Source organism: Hyaena hyaena, unplaced genomic scaffold, assembly GCF_003009895.1.
Source record: "Hyaena hyaena isolate Hyena2069 unplaced genomic scaffold, ASM300989v1 scaffold_45, whole genome shotgun sequence".
Classification (NCBI taxonomy): domain Eukaryota; kingdom Metazoa; phylum Chordata; class Mammalia; order Carnivora; family Hyaenidae; genus Hyaena; species Hyaena hyaena.
In genome coordinates this window covers 719,005-738,276 of record NW_024080677.1, presented here as the reverse complement: position 1 = coordinate 738,276, position 19,272 = coordinate 719,005, and the positions used below count along the sequence as shown (strand labels likewise).

General features: G+C 41.4%; 1 protein-coding gene across 5 annotated transcripts in view; it reads right to left on the bottom strand.

Annotated features, from left to right (window-relative positions):
- The window catches only part of OPA1 (OPA1 mitochondrial dynamin like GTPase), an 88,335-nt gene that overhangs the window by 39,688 nt on the left and 29,375 nt on the right, over positions 1–19,272 (bottom strand). For all 5 annotated transcript variants that reach the window (XM_039230316.1, XM_039230317.1, XM_039230320.1 and 2 more), the window contains 11 exons: positions 15,339–15,419; positions 15,138–15,212; positions 14,739–14,810; positions 14,556–14,655; positions 13,898–14,028; positions 11,267–11,339; positions 11,100–11,172; positions 9,697–9,812; positions 8,513–8,577; positions 7,656–7,732; positions 1,446–1,611 (listed from right to left, as the gene is read on the bottom strand). In XM_039230316.1, coding sequence (XP_039086247.1) covers positions 1,446–1,611; positions 7,656–7,732; positions 8,513–8,577; positions 9,697–9,812; positions 11,100–11,172; positions 11,267–11,339; positions 13,898–14,028; positions 14,556–14,655; positions 14,739–14,810; positions 15,138–15,212; positions 15,339–15,419 — 1,029 coding nt within the window. The remainder of the gene's footprint in view (positions 1–1,445; positions 1,612–7,655; positions 7,733–8,512; positions 8,578–9,696; positions 9,813–11,099; positions 11,173–11,266; positions 11,340–13,897; positions 14,029–14,555; positions 14,656–14,738; positions 14,811–15,137; positions 15,213–15,338; positions 15,420–19,272) is intronic.

Sequence of the window (19,272 nt, the reverse complement as noted above, 5' to 3'; positions counted from 1 at the left end):
GCCTTTAAGCAAAGATATGAAGCAAAGCATCAATACCTTCAAACAGAGCCCAGCAGTGTCCGGGCTCTATTATGGCTAACTCCTAATTACTGGGAAGGAAGAGCACAGTGTCAAAGTAATTAAGCACTAAATCTACTGATGATTCAGCGGGCTAGTTAATGCTGAATTTTTTGTTTAGCCCTGATCCTTTTGAACATGAAGAAATCGTAGCGTAAAAAACGATGGCTGTCCGAGAATACGCAGCGAGGTATCAGAATCTATGCTTCCTGACCTTCGGCAGATCCTCATCTTTCCACCACACCCAGGTATGGAGGGAGAAGGTGGCGGGAGACAGTGACCGCTTCCACTGCTGAGCCTCAGGACGTGAACACGTCCTCGCCTGGGACCGGGGCCAGACAGATGTGAGGGCCAGCTGTGAGGAGAGCTGGTGAGGGGCGGCAGCAGCTCTCTAGTCAATTTAGGGGTAAATGCGTGGAGAACTGACAGGGGCCAACAATATGTAACTTCGAGAGGACAGCTGTCAGTTCTTAGAAAGAGAGGCTTGAAGAAACCGAGAACAGCGGTGAAGAGGTCAGGAGTGGAACTGGACAGGAAAGGGGGGAATGACACCCAAATAATTAGAAGGTGACAAGGTGACTATGAAAAATGAAATTATCTGTAACAGTCATTCTAATTTTGTGAGCAACCTCACAGAGAGGCCGAGGACACACTGAGTCTTACTGAGCCAGAGCTATCATTCTTCAGGCTAATCCGCACGGCAGCTCAACTCGGTGACGCCCACCATCACGGTAACAGCAGCTGGCATTTACTGCGCAGTTCCCGAGGGCCAGGTACGTCTAAGTATTTTCTACACTATGTTCGCTTATTCCTTACAATAATCTGTGAGGTGGGCAACCTTATCTTGCCCACTGTACAGATACACAGAAAGGTGAAGCGCCTAGTCCAAGGGTCACACAGCTACGAAGGGGTAGAGCCGATGTGTAGCAGACAAGCATTCTTTAAGGGACTTGCTTATGATCCCTAGCCTAACGTTCTGGCAGGATCCTAACTAGGGAAATGATGATTTAAGTAAAACGGAGCCCTGCAGAAAAAGCAATAAATGAAACAGTTCGTCCACTGAACATTTTCCGTATGGGATCCTGATCCGCAGAAAAAGTTAAAAACGTTTCACATTTAAGCAAATTTTGCTGGTTTTGTTAAGTGCTACCTTTGGAACAGAACGATAGTCTTGGGCCAACACTATACCAATTAGCACATGTCCATAGTGGTAGTAACTGGGAGCAGCATTAAGGTTAATCCCAACACAGAGATGAGGAATAGAAAATAAATGGAGCATAACGACTGAAAGGAGAGAAAGGGCTGTGATGGGAATAAAACCTAAAATTCATGGCTCCTACTCCCTTCACATAATGCTTCTTACCCATTTAATTAAATTATATCCTAACCTCTACTGCTTTATTAGGAAGCTGTTTATCAGTCCACTGTTTAAGCTTGATATCCACTGTCGTATTAAAAGTCCCTGAATTCATGGTCTGTGCAGCTGGAAGATAGATGTTTTCAATCACATGAGTTGATACTCTTTCCCACAAAGACTGCTGAAGGATCTCTTCCCTGAAATTAGACAAAAGAGTTTCAAGAACATCAAATTTAAACATGATATTGTTTTTAAACACAGTCGCACTGACATATCATTCACTTACTTAAAGCACGGACGTATGAACATGCCTGCGCATCACCACAAGCAAGCTAATCAACTTTTCCCTCAACTCCAAAGTTCTAGCCACTGGGTCTGCTTTCCGTTACTAGAGGTTAGCTTATGTCTTCTAGAATTGAATATAAATGCAACCATACAGTATATACTCTTATTTTTGTCTGTCTTCCTCTTTTACTCAGGAAATTTTTTTCAGATTTACCCACATTGTTGTGTGTATCAATATTTCACTCCTTTTTTAAAAAATTTTTTATTTATTTGAGAGTGAGTGCAAGTGGGGGAGGAGAAGGCGGGGGGGGGGAAGCAGGTTCCGTGCACTATGAGTGCAGAGCCCAATGTGGGGCTCGATCTCATGAACAATGAGATCATGACCTGAGATAAAATGAAGAGCCTGCTGCTTAACTGATGAGCCACCCAGGTGTCCTGCTCCGCTCCTTTTTATGGCCGCATAGTATTCCACTGCACGGGTCTATTTATATATTTAGCTGCTAACGGACATCTGCATGGTTTCCTGTTATTAGTTCTCCCAAATGAAGCTGTAATGAGCTTCCCATGCAAGCTGTTTTGTGCATATCCTTTTGAGTCTCTTGGGCAAAATATCTCGGAGTGGAATAGCAGGGTCATTTGGCAGCTATATACTTAACTTTTTATGATACTGCCAAACTGTTTGTCCAAATGGGTGAGCTATTTTACATTTCTACCAGCACAGTATGAGAGTTCTAGATGCTCTGCTTCTGGCCAACATTTGATGATTAGTCATTCTGACAGGTTTATGGTGGTATCTCATTGCGGTTTGGTTTTCATTTGTATTTCCCTGATGCAAATGAAATGCTAATACTCTTAAGCATCTTTTCCTGTGCTCATTTGCCTACACATACTTTTTACGCATTGACTGAAAAGGGCAGTCCAAGGGTGAGAACTTCTTGGTATAATTTTAACCATTTACCAGACCACAACACAGAGAACAGAGATGCTACGGGCTACTGCCAGGTAAAACTGTTCAACATGCCGTGGTAACGATAACGCTATAAAGGATGCATAAGCAGGTTGAGAATCCTGCCTTAAAAGGCAGCTTACGAGACCACAGATCTCTAAGCAAGAACAAAAACACAACTATTTCAATGAAGAGAAAAACTGAACTCTTAAGAGAATATGTATTTGGCTTCTCCCATACTAATTTCTACTGTGAGGTATTTCGACGACATACAACAAACATTCTGCTCACCAAACGTGGTCAGTGCCCTTAACCGTCTAGGACACAGCCGCAAAAGCTCAGGGTAGCAGAAACATCCCTGCTGTCCAAAAGCCAAGATGCAACGTTCTCAGCTGACGAGCGTCAACACTCCCTCTTATCTGAGACTGCTTATACTCCCTCAACGTTCTGTGTAAAGCCAAGTGCACGGAGTCAATCAGCTTAGCTGCTGGTTTCCCCTTGCTAACCTTCGGGTCTTTTTTTCAGTTACAAGCAGAAAACGAAAGAAAAAGCATGAGGAGAGGACACACCACGGAGGACCAGAAGAACAAAATCAATTTAGTCATGGTGTTAATGACAGACAATGACAGGTGGAGAATTTTAGGAGCAGGCTGGAAGAAAAAAAGCTTGTCAGGGTCTCCTATTCAGATGACATTTTAAACACAAACTCAAGATTTTTGAAAGATGAACAAAAAAGCCAGGATCCAGCCTCTGGCCACCAGGGCTTTTTGCCACTCCTGTTTCAGGACAGACTTGGTCTGTTGTCTCCTCCAAGGGGTCTGTGGGGGAGGAACTGACATTCCAGACACCTTTTCGAGGAAGTAGTAACAAAATCCCAGACCAGCAAATCCTGACAAGCTTAGGTAACTTTCTCAAAGGAGGCTGTTTTCCAGTCCACCATAGGGAGCTGCTGTCACCCATCCTCACCCACCTTTTCGTCACCAAGCTGCTGTCCTCTGTCCACACTCTTCCGGCTCCCCTCCATCGCAGTCATGCTTATTGTGCCCCCAATACTCTGTTCCGTAACAAACAGACCGCTTTACATTCCCACTCTTTCCCCGTTCCCGGCTCTCCCTGCCTGACAGTGAGTGTCCTCACATCCTGCTGACTGGAAGCTGCTGGGTTAGGGAGCGGAAGCCATGTTCTCACTGCACAGTCTCTCTCCGGGCCACGGTCCTCAACTCTCATGTAGGAACCCCCGTGCCACGAGGCCAGCGCACCTGCCTACGCTGTCTGCTACCCCGACTTGTGCCCTTACTTACATTTCCTAGCGTGTCTTAGGTGACGGTACACTTCTCTATTCTAAATTTTGCCATCATCTAGGGAAAAGTCCACAAATACACAAAATTCAGTCAACATGATAGTTCTGCTCATTCCCCTCTGTATCTCCAGGAACGCTGCCTACACTCCGTGTTAATCAAAACACTTTCAAATGAAAATATCTTCTTTTAAAGCAAAGGACTGACTCTATATAGTAATTTTCAACCAATATAGAAAAAGTAGTAAGTCCTCCATAATTCCTTTCAGGGGTATAACCACTATTCACAGCTTTATTTATCAATAAAAACACCTGATGCGGGGTGCCTGGGTGGCTCAGTCGGTTAAGCGTCCGACTTCAGCTCAGGTCAGATCTCACAGATCGTGGGTTCGAGCCCCGCATCAGGCTCTATGCTGACAGCTCAGAGCCTGGAGCCTGTTTCAGATTCTGTGTCTCCCTTTCTCTCTGCCCCTCCCCCACTCATGCTCTATCTCTATCTGTCTCAAAATAAATAAACTATAAAAAAATTAAAAAAAAAAGCAGTCTTTAAAAAAAAATAAATAAAATAAAAATAAAATAAAAACACCTGATGCCTGCATAAATATTTGTGCATTTATGCTACTTTAGTTAAATGCATGTTGAACAGTTTTGATGTCAATTTCCTACATTTTTCAATGGTGTCATCACAATAATCCACTCTGAATAAATCAAATATAGTGAAAAACCAGAAAACAGAAGTTTTCAATGTTTTTACACTTACACAAAACAATGGTGATGATTCTTATGCGTTCATCTTTGTCAAATATATCTTCGTTCTTATAAATACGCAGCGATGTAATTACTGGGTAGAAATGTACTCACTGTTTCACGAGCTTCTCCATTACCTACATGTCCAAAGTCACTAAATCCTGTCAATGTTATCTTCTAGGTAACTCCTCAAATATTTCAAAACTGTCTCCTCTTCTTCATGTGCTCTTGAGTCACTACTCAAGATGGTTCACGCTGCCATGATCTCTCATCTAGTAATTTCAGCAGCCAGCCGCCTAAGCCTCCTTCTTCACAGCAGTCCACTTGCCCTACTAGAAAGATCTCTCGAAGCTGCAAATCTGCCCTAAAGCTATTCAGTGGCCCTTGGTGCTCATGGGATAAATTCCAAGCTTCTGAACGTGGCCTGCATGGCCCTTAATAATCTGTATCTTGTTTCTATCTACTGCTTTCTCTCCTGGCTCTTGCCTCCTACATGCTAAAGCTGGAGGTAACAGCCCTTGGCCCCCTGTGTCACCTTGCTTGCTCTCACCTCCTAGCCTCTGCAATTCTCCTGTCACTGCCTTTACCTAAATACCACTTACTCTTTAAATTTAGGATTACAAATCAGAGATCTTTTTTGATTCCTCAAATCTGAGTCAGGGGACTCAACTGCATGTTCCCATTTTCCTTTCATTTTCTCAAATTTCAACAAAACAACTCAATACTTTTAACCAACAGCTGTATGCATACCACTCTGCCATTTTTTAAAGTGTATTTCTATAAATACAGCCAGCTATCCTTCTAAATGACATATGAAAAAAGATATAGCTATAGTAACAGTCACATAATGTTAACGATGTATCAGTATCTCCTGCTTAACGTCAGTAATCAATCCCAGATGATCAGGTATATAGTCTGAAAATGCTGAGAGCCTATTTCTCCCTACAGTGCATCTTATGTCAAATATAACACCCCAATAACTTCCTTAAAATGTAGTTACAGTGGACTAGAATGCCTTTAATAACAAACTATCATGTTTAGAACATAGAATGCTTGTAACACTGCTTCCAGATCACTGAATATAGATCAAATAGTCTTGGCAATGAAATAATTAACATCTTAGGCTTGCACCTTAAAATATCATGTAAGCCATATGCAACAACAGTGACAAAATACTGCTTAAGGCAACATCAACTATGTCCCCAAAATAAAATATTTTGGGTACAATGCGGATGAATTCAGTGTGACATGAATAGCTACAATTAGGATCTGCCATTTGATCTATGTTTGTGTTAAGCTGTAGAGCCAGGGGGGGGAAAAATGTTGATCTGATAAGATACAGAATCATCTGCTCCACTGGCTCACGGAATACATCGCTAGCAGCCAGATGTCCTGCTTTCTCCCCCTTGCCTTCCGGGAAATACAGGCTTCGCGGCCCTTCACAATTCCCTTCAGCCACCTGCATACTAAATAAATGGCATTTACACTCATGGCTCACTTTAGTGCAAGGATATTTTGATTTCAGATTGCTCTGCCCAAATGACACTAACCATTTCACCTGATGATGCCAGGAATTTACAGAGGCACCCTATTTTTCTCCCATACACAGTATTAGCAGCTATTAAAATTTACAAATCACTTTTCATGTACATTGTCCCCATATAACCTAGAATGGGAAGTAGTATTCATTCTTTGTGCGTATTTGTGTGCATGAGTGTGTGTGTGTGTATACATATCTACCTCTTGCAATTTCAAAAGCCATTTGGTTTACAGAAAGCCAGAGAACTGGTTTAAAATACAAATAATAACAAAGATAAGCTAGATATAAATATATACATATACACATATATACACACACCTGGTTAATCAATCAACAAGTGTAGATAAGATCAGATTCCTTTTTGGGATAAGGAGAGGAGATTAAAAATAGGCAAACTTTGACTCCTTGAAGAGAGAAAAGGGTTCACAACTGAGGAAGGGCACCGAGATGGAAAAACTAGCAATACTGAATTCAGACTTCAGGACTGGACACTAACTGTCTAGGCCCAAGTTTGATAATCTTCAACTGAGCAAACAGAAGAGGTACAGAAAATATTTCTAATGAATGGCAATAAGGAGAGTTCTCCTCCAAGAATGATAAATTCTTAGAAACACTATAGATTTCAATTAGAAAGATAATTTATGCACAAGGAATTTTTTCATTAAAAGATGACTGCAAACAAATCCAGGCCATTTATACACAGCCTGCTAGAGGCACACAGAACCTAGTTTGGTAGTAGTGTCCCACCCCAGCAAACCTATGAGTGCCCAAATTCAGACACTCCTAAGTGGAAGGTAATAGACAGTTTGCCCTGAGAGAGACGTGCAGGCGTACTTTTCAAAAGGATGGATTTACCTGCTATTTTTTAAAAATCTCAAATAGAATTCAATTTGAAATAACGATTTGTACGAAACATATGAGGCACCTGTTACAAAAAGCACTGACTGTTCTTGTTCAGAAATGAGAACTTAAAAATACATACTCTTTTCCTTTTACAAGCCAATTTTCTCGTTAGTTCTGTTTTCCGTGATTAATCTAACAAGAGTAACCAATTTTGATAGGCTTATCTTTAAGCACAATTTGATGAAACTTTTGCCTAAATGACTCGAAAGAAATCAAAATTATGTGTTTATTAAGTATAAGGTATAGAAAAACCCAAGATGACTCCAGACTTAAAAAGACCATGGAGAAAGCAATTTTTTCCAAAATATCTCTTCTGAAAGATACTTAATAAACACTTAACTGGTTAGACAATGAAAGTGGTTAGATTCTGCAAAAAGACATACTTTTATACTATTACTTATTTACTAAGTGTTTTGGGGATAAGCCAAGGCTATTTAATAAATCACTGCTTTATCAATCTGAATTTTAGTTATTTCATGATAATCTATAGAGCAAAATTGTTGAGAAAAGGTTGAATACTCACCAGTGCTTTGGTGTAACCTGGCTCAGACTGATGACTTCATCGAGGATTTCATTTTTAGCTTTTTCAAATAGTTCATTCTAGATAATACAGATACAAGTAAGTAAGATTTTCATAAGAGAGTCGATCTGCCCTGCTGTGAGCTTCAGAGATCTCTACGAGGAAGGCCTTCCCCTACAGGTGAGTAGGCGGAGCCTAGGTGTGAAGCAGGCATGACCAGTAAATACTGCTCTTCTAGTCTCAGGTTTAGGAATGCCAATAGCCAGATAAGGACAAAGACATTAACACAAATGTCCACCTTAATCACTCAATGCTCAGTGCAGTTTTTCAGGTAATGTTTATTCAGTCAGGTAAGTTTTCCACATAACCAATGTTACGTCAAACTATCAGTATATACTAATTCAGTCTATTAGTATTAGTAAACTGATGCTGTTTTACGAAAGATGGCATTTTAAGATTAAGGAAAACCAATATTTAAGTCTCACTAAATCAGAGTATATGTCTCCACAATACATGCTCAAAAGGTAAAAAAGCTGAAGTACGAATTTTAAAAGTTTACATTACATAAATATGTTAATTCGAGAAGACCTTTAAAGAATGTTCTTTGTTTTATCAGAAAACATTTTTAAATACTTGCTTTAGGACCTTATAATGTGTAATTATTTCTTCATATTATGTAATAGATGATTTAAATTACTGTAACAGCTCCCGAGAATCTATTCTTGCAGCTCTAAATTAGTAATTGTATGGTGAAAATCAAAGCAGTCTGGCTTACCAGAGTCTGCTCATCAACATAAATTTTGTTAGAGCACAGTATTAAACAAGACACATACAAAATACATGAGGTACGCAAACATTACCCGATCAAGTTCTCGTAGGCGAGGATAGTTATTCTTCCATTCGGTTTCAAGGTTAAAACGTGTTGCTGAGGAAGAAGAAAAGGTGTTCCAGTTTAAGGACGCTCTCTCTTTCCTGCTGCAGTGGTTAAAGGAATCTGTATCTCTGTGCTAACACATCTCGCGCATCTCTGTCCTAATGGAACTTCTGAGTGCGCACCCATGGCTCCTCAGTACTCTGTGCTCTCAACATTCTCAGAATCTCACTACTGCAAATTCTCCAAACTAATCTCCTTGACGTTAGTTTCTGCATTTTCAATCCACAAAACACACGGTGGGAACAACTTAGTATATCTGCGAAAGGCATGGACTCTGGAATCACACAACTAAGATTCAAATCCTGGTCTATTATCGATTGTGTATGATGCTGGGTGCTTCACTTAGCTAAGTTACTCTGTGCCCCAGTTTCCTCTTCTGTAAAATGAGAATAACAATAAGACTCATAAGGTTGCTGAGGGACTAAGGCGGTGGAATTTCCAAATGGGAGAAGGGAAGGAAAGCCTACTCTCATCAAATGAACTATGGAATCAAAGTCACAGAGCAAGAAAGCGTGGCCTTCAGGAACTAGTACAATGCAGTGAAAGCACAGGCTGCTCTGGCCCCTAACACCGTTCCCCTCTTCCCCCTAAAACAGGGGCATCTGAGTCTAGTGTGGTTTACTAAGCTCTTGCTCTCAAACACTACTGCAAACTTTCCACTCTGCTGAAAATCTGCAAAATACTCCTTGTGATGTTTCCTTTGAAGGTGAAAATGTTCTCGTACAACAACTAAAAATTTGTATTTTTTCCATTTTCCACACATTTATCTAATAGAAAATGAAGTAAAAAGCCACTGTTAAAGGAATAAAAAATCTGATGGATGGGTGCCTGGGTGGCTCAGTCGGTTGAGCGTCCGACTTTGGCTCATGTCATGATCTCACGGTTTTTGGGTTTGAGCCCCATGTCGGGCTCTGTGCTGACAGTTAGCTCAGAGCCTGGAGCCTGTTTCAGATTCTGTGTCTCCCTCTCTCTCTGACTGCCTCCTGCTCGTGCTGTTCCTCTCTCTCAGTAATAAATAAAACATTTAAGAAAAACAATCTGATGGACACCTAAGCCTGCCACCTAATAAAATGTCTAAAATTTTTAGCTTATTTTAAAAGGCCAACTCACCTTTGAAACTATCAGCCTGTTGCTCAACGGACTCCCGTACCATTTTCCAAAAGCAGTCCGATACAGCCAGGCTTAAATTTCTTGTCGTCACTTGATGTGCCTTTAGCATGCTCGTCCTATTAAAAAATAATAAAACCTAACGTACATTAAAATGGCAAAAAGGAAAATACTATCATCAAATTTGAAAACGTGTTTGTTTTGATAAGGTAACGAGAACGGCCACGCTCACATTTTATACCAGCATTATTCAATAAAATGTTCTGTGATGCAGACGATGTCCTGGATCTGAGCTATCCAATGTGGTAGCTACTAGCCGCTTGGGATTACTGAGCCCTTGGAATGTACAGCTAGTGTGACTGAGGAAATGAAGTTTTAATTTCTTTAACGTTAACCAACTCAAACTTAAATAATTACCCGAGGCCAGTGCCTGCCAAGCTGGACAGCTCAGTTCTATACACCTGTCAGTTCCCGTCCCCATAGATAATACTCAAGACTATGTCTGCAAGATCTATCTTGATTTACTATACTAATACAGAGGCAAACATACCTTGCCATTTTAAGGGACTCTCTATATACAAGGTTTTAATGTAATTCAGCTGTCATTTAACTCTTCCCTTTTGCTTTTATTCAGGATCTTACTTTCTGTCAATACCTATTTGGGGATACCCCTTTGACATTCCCACCCCCCACTCTGACTTTCCCCAATAGTGAAAGAGAAATGAACATGTGTATTTAAAAATGTAAGTGTTGGGGGCACCTGGATGGCTCAGTCAGTAGAGCATGCAACTCTTGATCTCGGGGTTTTGAGATCTAGCCCCCGTTGGGGGTAAAGTTTACTTAAAAAAATAAACAAAAGACCAGGATAGGTTTCTTCAGAAAAATAAATAAATAAAAATGTTAAGTGTTGCTCTTAAAAAATCACTTCACCAGTAAAACAACTAAAGACGTGTTCGTGTTGTCTTTCTGTACCCAGATCCCCAGGGGCAGTTTTTCACACCAGCACGTATTGTACTGTGTGATACGCTGCTCCTAATTCTTTTTTGTTTGTTTTTTAAAAAAATTTTTAACATGTATTCATTTTTGAGAGACAGAGAGACAAAGCGTGAGTGGAGGTAGGGAGAGAGGGAGACACAGAATCAGAAGCAGGCTCCAGGCTCTGAGCTGTCAGCACAGAGCCCCACACGGGGCCCAAACCCACGAACCGCGAGCTCAGGTTGGCACTTGACCAACTGAGCCACCCAGGCGCCTACTAATTCTTAGTAGCCTATGGGCTTCTCTATTGGGTCCAGATCACTAGTTCAGAAAAATTCTGGAAATTCACTGTTAAACTAATGCTACATATCAAACTTTTAAGTGAGAACAGTTTAAGCTACTCCCTCCAAGTGTTTAAACCATATACCTACTTTAGGAGTTTTGAATTCTGAAAAAATTCTTCTTCATATTCTCTTATAGCCTCAATGCTTTCAGAGCTGTTTCCTAGGAAAAGACAATGATATTCTCACTAAGAAAATTAATCTTTATTATTTGAAAACAACCAAAACTGAAAATGTAAAAATTCATCTTTGCCTACCTTTTCCTGTTACAACAGCAAAATAACCTAGAGCTTTCATTGGGAAGAGTTTTCCTTCAATTATCTGCTGAATCTATTTTTAAGAGTGGGAAATAAATGTTAGATGTAGGTTTATATAATTTTTTAAAGCATAATATACTATTCAGAAAGCAAACTTAATAATGCTGTATATACATCTTCCATCAAATATATAAATTTACACAAAAGTATTAAAATGTTTTTCAATTGCTACTTGAGGGGGAAAAAAACAAATACATTTAATTTCCCTACACTAAAAGATGTGTTATGAAAACTTGGAATGCTGTGTCGTGCTTTGGGCCTTAGTTTAATTTCACCTCCGTCACTTACTAGCTGTGCCCCTTTAAGTAAGCTGCCTCAATTTCTCAAGGTGATCACTGAAAAGATGGTAGGAGGCAATATGATACGTATGTACCACAGTGCCAGGTACGCAGAGTCACTCAATTAACAGTGGCTGCTACTTTTATTTTCCTATCCTTTTCTTAAATGTATATAAATTCTAACCAAGTTGGACCTTTTTTACTCTCTTTTTACAAATGCTGGGGTCCACTGGCTCTTGTCGGGTCACAACCCTTTTCTAGATGTAACAAAAGCTAGAGGCCCTGTCGCCAGGAAAACGCACATTTGCACCGAGAGCCTCAGGCATACAGCGTAAGAGCTTCTGCTCCTTGTGCCCGTTCACATTAATCCTGTGGTTAAGAATCTCTCGTCTAAGACAGGTCACACCCCTAAGCTAAGGCTGGAGCTTTGGTATGAAAAACGACTGATAGAAACTTCAGTTGCATTTCAAAATAAATATAAACTATCTATGAGAAGAGGGGAAAGAAGTGGAGTTGGGAAGGAGGCACTGAACTCGCTTCTGCCCTCCTCCATACCAGGATCAAAACCGCCACAGAGGGCCTGCCCCTCAAAATAAGGCAAAGCAAAGGTCACAGAGTTGTGCAGAGAAGAGCTAACAGAGCAGGCCTGAGACCGCTGTCCTTAGAAAGGTCTGCTCACCCTTGGCTGGCATTTGAGGCCCTCACTGGTAAACAATTCCCACATTGACATAAAACTTTCTCCACATAACAGTCACTCATTGTGCAAGCACTGTGGTTTCTGCTGAACATTCGCTTTCCTTTGGGCGTCTGGAATTTTCGTACTTGAGGCTGCCTACGTGACCAGCCCCCAGTAAGAACCTTAGGTGCCGAGTCTCTCATGAGAAACTGGTTGCCTAAGGGATTAAGCACTTCCCACATGATTCTACCGGAGGGTAGAAGTTTTCTCTTGGAAAACTGAGCTGGGTTTCCTCCAGATGCCATGCATCCCTTGTGCTTTAGCCTTTTGTGATTTTGCTTTGTATCCAATACTGTTAATAGATTTTAGCTGTAAGGATGACTGTGCGCTGAGTCCTGTGAGTCCTTCTACAGAACCGGTGAGGCCTAGTGGTGGTCTGTCCCAGGAACCAGCACAAGAGGCACAGTCCCAGGAAGCTTCAGGTGGGAAGGAGAGAAATTCTCTGCAGTAGTACGAGGGATGAGTACTTCTAACTGAAGATGTTCTATGGGGAATAGAGATACACCAATAACAGATGACAGCCACCATGTGTACAAGACTTTGTGATGATACAGCACTATTTCAACCACTTGACAACAAATACTTAACTCATTAAACCTTCACAGCCTCTGAGACAGTACCATTAATATCCTCATTTCCAAAAGATGGGGAAGCCTAAAGCAATTTACCCAACATTACACAGCTAGCAACGAGGAGAGCCAGCATTTGGAACCAAGCAATCTGGCTATAGAGTCTATACTCACAACCACTACCTTCTGCCTTTACCTTAAGTAAAGGCCATGCCCTACGTCAAGACTGGCACCCTAATAAGACTTACAATGTCATCTTGAAATAAAATTCTTTTGTTGTTACAGAAGGACAGGAGGGACACTGAACCCCACGAATAGAAGTCACAGAATTTCAGAAATGAAAATGACCCTAGAGATCAACTAGATTAATAGGATGGATTAGGCACTAACTCGATGTGGAGAAGTAATAAGATTTGCCCAAGGACACGCAGCCAGTTTGTGGTGGAGCACAGATAAGAATGCTGAGGACTGACATCAATCCAGTGCCTTCTCTATTATAAAAATCTGCTTCATAGTCTTTGCGCAGTTAGGAAATACAATGTTTATTTGCCAAAAAAAAAAAAAAAAGTATACACAATGTCCAGAAGGGATTATAGTGTTACTGGTTTCCCACTAACTTATGAAGATAAACGAAAAAAAAAAAATTTAGAAAAGAAACACCACAATCATCATTTTGTGGTTAATTAAAAGTAGTTACTGATTGTGTGCCAGCATACAAGATTATATTAGAGTATGCAACATTAGAAATTTAAGAATTTCTCAAGCAAACTAACTGAAACTGTGGAATCTGATTTATACTTCAAAATGGCACTTAAGTACTTTACTATAACTTTCTAATACTTTGTTTTTGTTGAGAAGAAGAATCCCACCAAAGTATTCCACAAGGAGTTTCTGATGGCGTGTTTGTTTTGTTTTTAGAGCCAGTCCCTGCCACGGCTGAAGCTTATGCAAAGAATCTGTTCTCTCATAATAAAGGGCTTGCCCTCACCCTGCTTGGGCTAGCCACGTTTCTTTCCGCCAGGTCCACTTTGGTCAAAACAAATATCGTCCTCCTTCCATGAGGGTCCATTTGGCTGACCAAGTCTGTAACGATGCTGCGTTCAGCATCCACAGAACCATCTGGAAAAAAAATTGAAACACAACACTGTAATAATTGCCAAGTAGGTCTTAAGACTTTAACCTACACCCTTGTATCTACATTATACTAAGAATATTTTTCTGGGGCGCCTGGTGGCTCAGTCGGTTAAGCGTCCGACTTCAGCTCAGGTCAGGATCTCACGGTTCATGGGTTCCAGCCCTGCAACAGAATCTGTGCTGACAGATCAGAGCCTGGAACCTGCTTCCGATTCTGTGTCTCCCCCTCTCTCTGACCCTCATGCTCTGTCTCTCTCTGTCTCAAAAATAAACATTAAAAAAGAAACATTTTTCTTACTACATTGAAATTAGTTATGAAAAGAAATTCTAGCTAATAAAAATTTGTGATGTTTTATCAAAATATTCCTAATTTCATTTCTATTTACTAATAAAGCGAATGGCTTAAGGGAGGGCAAGACATATTTATGTTGTATGTTTCTGTCACATGCAAAGCTTAGCCGGCTAAGGAAGGAAGCATATCGGTGCAATTAAAACCTTTTGATAAGATTTACCTTGAATACATAGTATGATGGCATTAGGATTCTGCATATAAGCTTTGCTGATACTGAAAATAGTTTCCTTTGTGTCAGGAGCCATGCCTGATGTCACAGTCTTGAAGAAAAAGGTTTTAAATGTCATTAGGCATGTTTTCCACAACAGGAACGAGGTAAAATACAAGTTGTGTATGTACTTACATTAATCACACCTGGTAAGTCAACAAGCACCATCCTCTGCAGCCCAGGGCCTTTCACGTTTAAGGATATGGTCTACTCAGAGACACAAAACAGAAGAAAATTAACTGTGGGGGGGGCAGTCTGTTAGGAATTTATTGGTGATACATATCTAAAAATTCTGTATGTCACCAATTCACAAAAAAGTCAAGTCACCCTTTATCTGATCCTAAAAGTTAATTATTCTAGAAAGCTACTCCCAAAATGATACATTATTTGGGACATTACAAAAAAAAATCTTATGTATCTTGAAACAGCTGCAATCAAAACATGAGTGCCAGTATCATGATTTATTTCCAATCATTTGGATTTCCATAAAACACTGTTTCCGTAAAACTGTTAAAAAAAAAGTACAACACTCACCTCAGGGCTAACAGTACAGCCTTCTTTCACATTCTTCCTCATTCGGAGTTCTATTTCATGTCGTAATGCTGCAAGCTATTAATGGAAAACAACAAAATCCTCTGATAATCCTCATTTAACAAATATTCCCCTTAGTCGTCCTTCATAAGCTTATACGAGTTATCAAGTTATACACATGGACCTCACATAAATCCTACTTACATCCTCTTCTTTGGTAAGATCGAACTCCCGGGAACTATCTTTAAACAAAGCCACGTGGTGAGGACCTTCACTCAGAGTGACCTGAAATTAACAGAAAATGGACATGCAACAGTGTGTCTACGATTCACGCTCACAACCACGGCCTGAACACAGCCTCGACAAGACCGCTGCGCCGCGCGCATCCCGGTCCCTTCGCAGGACACCTCAGGAGCATCCCTGGGGACTGTCACCATGGCAGCACAGAGATCACAGAACTGTTTATCTGTGCTGTCCATATACCTGTCACGTGTGTGGTAATTCCCCGACCAGCCTGCGGCTGCTGCCCCTCTCCTTTCCCAGTTCATGCTACACAGGTAATGAGCAAAAAGCCATCGATCTAAAACTTGAAAAACAAAAAGAACATCTTGCATTTCACTTCAAAGGTGAATTTAGGTAAAGGACAATTCATTTATTCAACTTCTATTTATTGAGGGCTAGCTGTGCAAGTGTTACAGGAGGGAAACGAAGAAGTGACCATCCCGGGCTTAGACCTCACTGCATCTGGGAGAAGTATACACAGAGCTGACACGACAGGGCAGTAAAACCTATGTGTACACAGGGACAGGGGTACTGAGCACAGGGGAGCTAAGGCAGCTTTTGTCCAAGGAGCAAGTGATATTTGTACAAGGGATTCTCTAACGATGCGACGCATATGTTAACAGGGCCTTCCTGAGAACATCTAAGCTTCTCATTAACCCCCCCCCCCTTTTGTTACTTTTCAATTGTAACTTTTCAAGCTTCTCAGTAACGATCCAGTTTCATTTCAAAATACAATTCCTTCTACCGAGACTAGTGAGGTGGGCTAGATAACCAATAAAATCCAGCTGGTTGAAAGCATCAGAGAGCAACCATGGCAGCCTGAACTCAGTCGAAGACCCCCGAGAATGTTAGAGGCACATTCTGACGTCTGTTTTCCCTCAGGGTGCTTGCAGATTTGTGGCACAGGGTAGCGCTGGAGAAAAGGTTAGCAGCTTCCTGAGTTGAGGAGACAAAATCAGAGATCTGGGTATCAAGCAGCCCTGAATTTAAGTTGCTAAAGCCCCCAGAAAAAAAATGGACAGCAGAAATCAATCTCCAAAAACCAAGCCCTACTTTTTGGGCACAATTTCCCCCCATAAGGCATCTGCTTTGTGTGGAAACAAACCAGAAAGAAGCTGCTAAAAAAGCTAAAAGGCTAAGTCAAGATTTTGGCAATTTGTTTAGAAGAGACAAAAATTGAGTTAAGAGTCCACCAAGCAGAAGTGCTGGTAAATTCTAGAGGAGTAACGGTGAACTAGAAAAAACCCCAGCCTTTGATCTTTTAAGGAAATCTGTCCATGATTTATTTACTTGCTGCCAGAAGAAAATTAGCCCCTTCCTAAAATATAACATCATCTACAGCCGCTACAATTAGAGTGTTGGTTGCAATGTAGAAGGTAGGTTTACAATGTTTTTAGAGATGATTACAGAGCAAGACACGAGGTGCAGTCAATTTCCCCCCACAATGGAAGTATTCTAAGTGCCCATCAACAGTAAAATGGATCCACAGTGTTGGGTACATTCGCACAAAACCATAGAGCGATGGAAAAGAGACTAGTTTTACATAACGTAGCTGAGTCCACACCCAGACCCAAAACCGTGCATTCTGTATGGATCACACTGAGACCACTTCATTTTTGGAAGATTCTAGCATCAGCCTCATTGTCTATGAGCCTTCCTTCTTGGTGGTGTCAATTTCCTAATTCTCCAATTACTCTGTACCTATTACCTGAAGTAAAAGAAAAAAAATGCACAACCACAGAACTTCCCTTTAAATTGATGTCCACGGATCTGAATGGGGACCTCAGTACGGCTCATCAATCCTGCTATTTCTCAGCTCTCTGGTCAACTCACTTCTGCAGTTACTGCTGGCCTAGAGACTTCTTTCTTAGCTCAACCTTTAACACCTTCTCCCCTCTCTTTACGTAGCAGCTGATAATCTAGCCTCCTAGAGGCACTGAGCAAGAGGAAGCAAGCAGAAGGAAAGCTGCACATATTCTACTTCATTGCCTCCACTGGTTAATGCAGCGGCCAATTCTCAGTCTTCACCCTCCCTGAACTGTCAGCAGCATTCAGCCTCGTTGATCAGTGCCTCCTCCTGGGTATGTTCTTGACCTGATTTCCATTACACCGTACTGTTCTAATTCCCTCTAATGTGCTGGTAGCTCCTTCAGAGGTTCCTTCCTCAACCTTTTAATCTGGGGTATGCCCAGGACACAATCCATCCTGTGTCTTCTCGTTTCACTTCCTTGGTGATCTTACCCAAGGAAGATCATGGCTTTAAATATCACCTTTAGATATTTGATTATGACTCCTAAATTTATGTCACTAGCCCAGACCTCTCTCTAAACTTGTATAAACAATTGCTTATTTATTTGTTGACATCCCTTGCAGGTCCCAAACTAACTCCTGATCGTCTCCCCAGAGCTAATTCACTCTACTCCAGACTTCCCCACGTCAATTACATGCTGTAATCTATTCAGGCCAAAAACACTGGAGCCATCCTGTGTTTATATACAGAGAGCCACTCTCTCTTTATATAAATATCAAGTATGTCAGGATATCCTACTGATCTTGCTTTCAGCATAGATGCAGAACCCAACCATCTCTTACCACCTTCACTGCTACTTCCCTGGTCCAAGAATCACCTAGCCACTCCAATAGCTTCCCATCTGGTCTCCGTGGTTCTACCCATCTGGCTTAGGTCTATTTTCAACACAGTAGCCAGAGTGAGCCTTTGCAAAAGCAGTATTACTCTGCTCAAAGCCCCAGACTGGCTATTTTATTCAAAATAAAAACCAAAGCAAGCATGGTGACCAATAAGGCCCTACTTTCCTGCTTCCCCTTTCCTGCTTCCCCTGGCCTCCCATTACCCATCCTCTGACCTCATCTGCTGCTAACCTTCGCCCTGCTCTAGACACACTGGCCTCAAACACGAAAGCCACCTAACCACCTCAGGGGCTTTCCACTAACTTTCTCTGCCGGGAACACTCTTAGACTAGCTACCCACCAACTTCTTCCCTCACTCGGTGCAAATCTTTACCTTCTCAACGAAGTCACCTTCTCAATGCAGTCAACCAACACCCTGGCCACTCTGGCACCCTCACTCCCTTTGTCTGGCTTTTTTTTTTTTGCAAAACACTTACCATCTTCTAACATACTACATCACTGGTCACTTATTTTGTTTACTATTTACTGTCTGCTTCCTCTACTACAACGTATCCTCCATTATGGCAAAGATCTCTGTTTTGTTTGCCAACATACTGCCTAGAACAGTGCTGGAGTGTATTAAGCACTCAATAAATATTTGCTGAGTGAAAGACTGTAGGCATAGGTGTTTCTGAACTGTTAGAGCTTCTGTATATTTCATGCTGTGCTGAGTCCCAGCCTCTTTTACCCTCAAAGGCTTTGCTATTCCAACTGTTCCCTCTCTCTTACATCATTTTTACCTCTCAAACTAGATCATTGCAATCAGTATATAAAAACCTTTCCCTTTATTCAATATATTTCCCTGTTACTACCCCATTTCTCTACCTTTCTTACAGTAAAACTGGGAAATTATGTATATATACCAATTCCACTGCCAATACTCCCATTCTCTTACTTAGCCTCTTCCTGACCTCGCTCACAATAAAATCTAGAGTGCTGCCAATGAACAGCTCAGTGCAGTGCGGCCCCACTGGGCCTCTGCCCTCCGCTCCCGTCTCTCTCCCCTCCCCCGCCCTGCTCCTGCACAATGGCCGCCTGGCTGTGCCTCCACCGATTCCCACCCCAGGAATACTTCCCAGGGCTAGGGGTTAGTCTTGTCATTCACAATTCTTCACGTCCACACAATGGACAAACCTGACGGAAGCAGCTGCTTTCCCGAGGAGCTTCG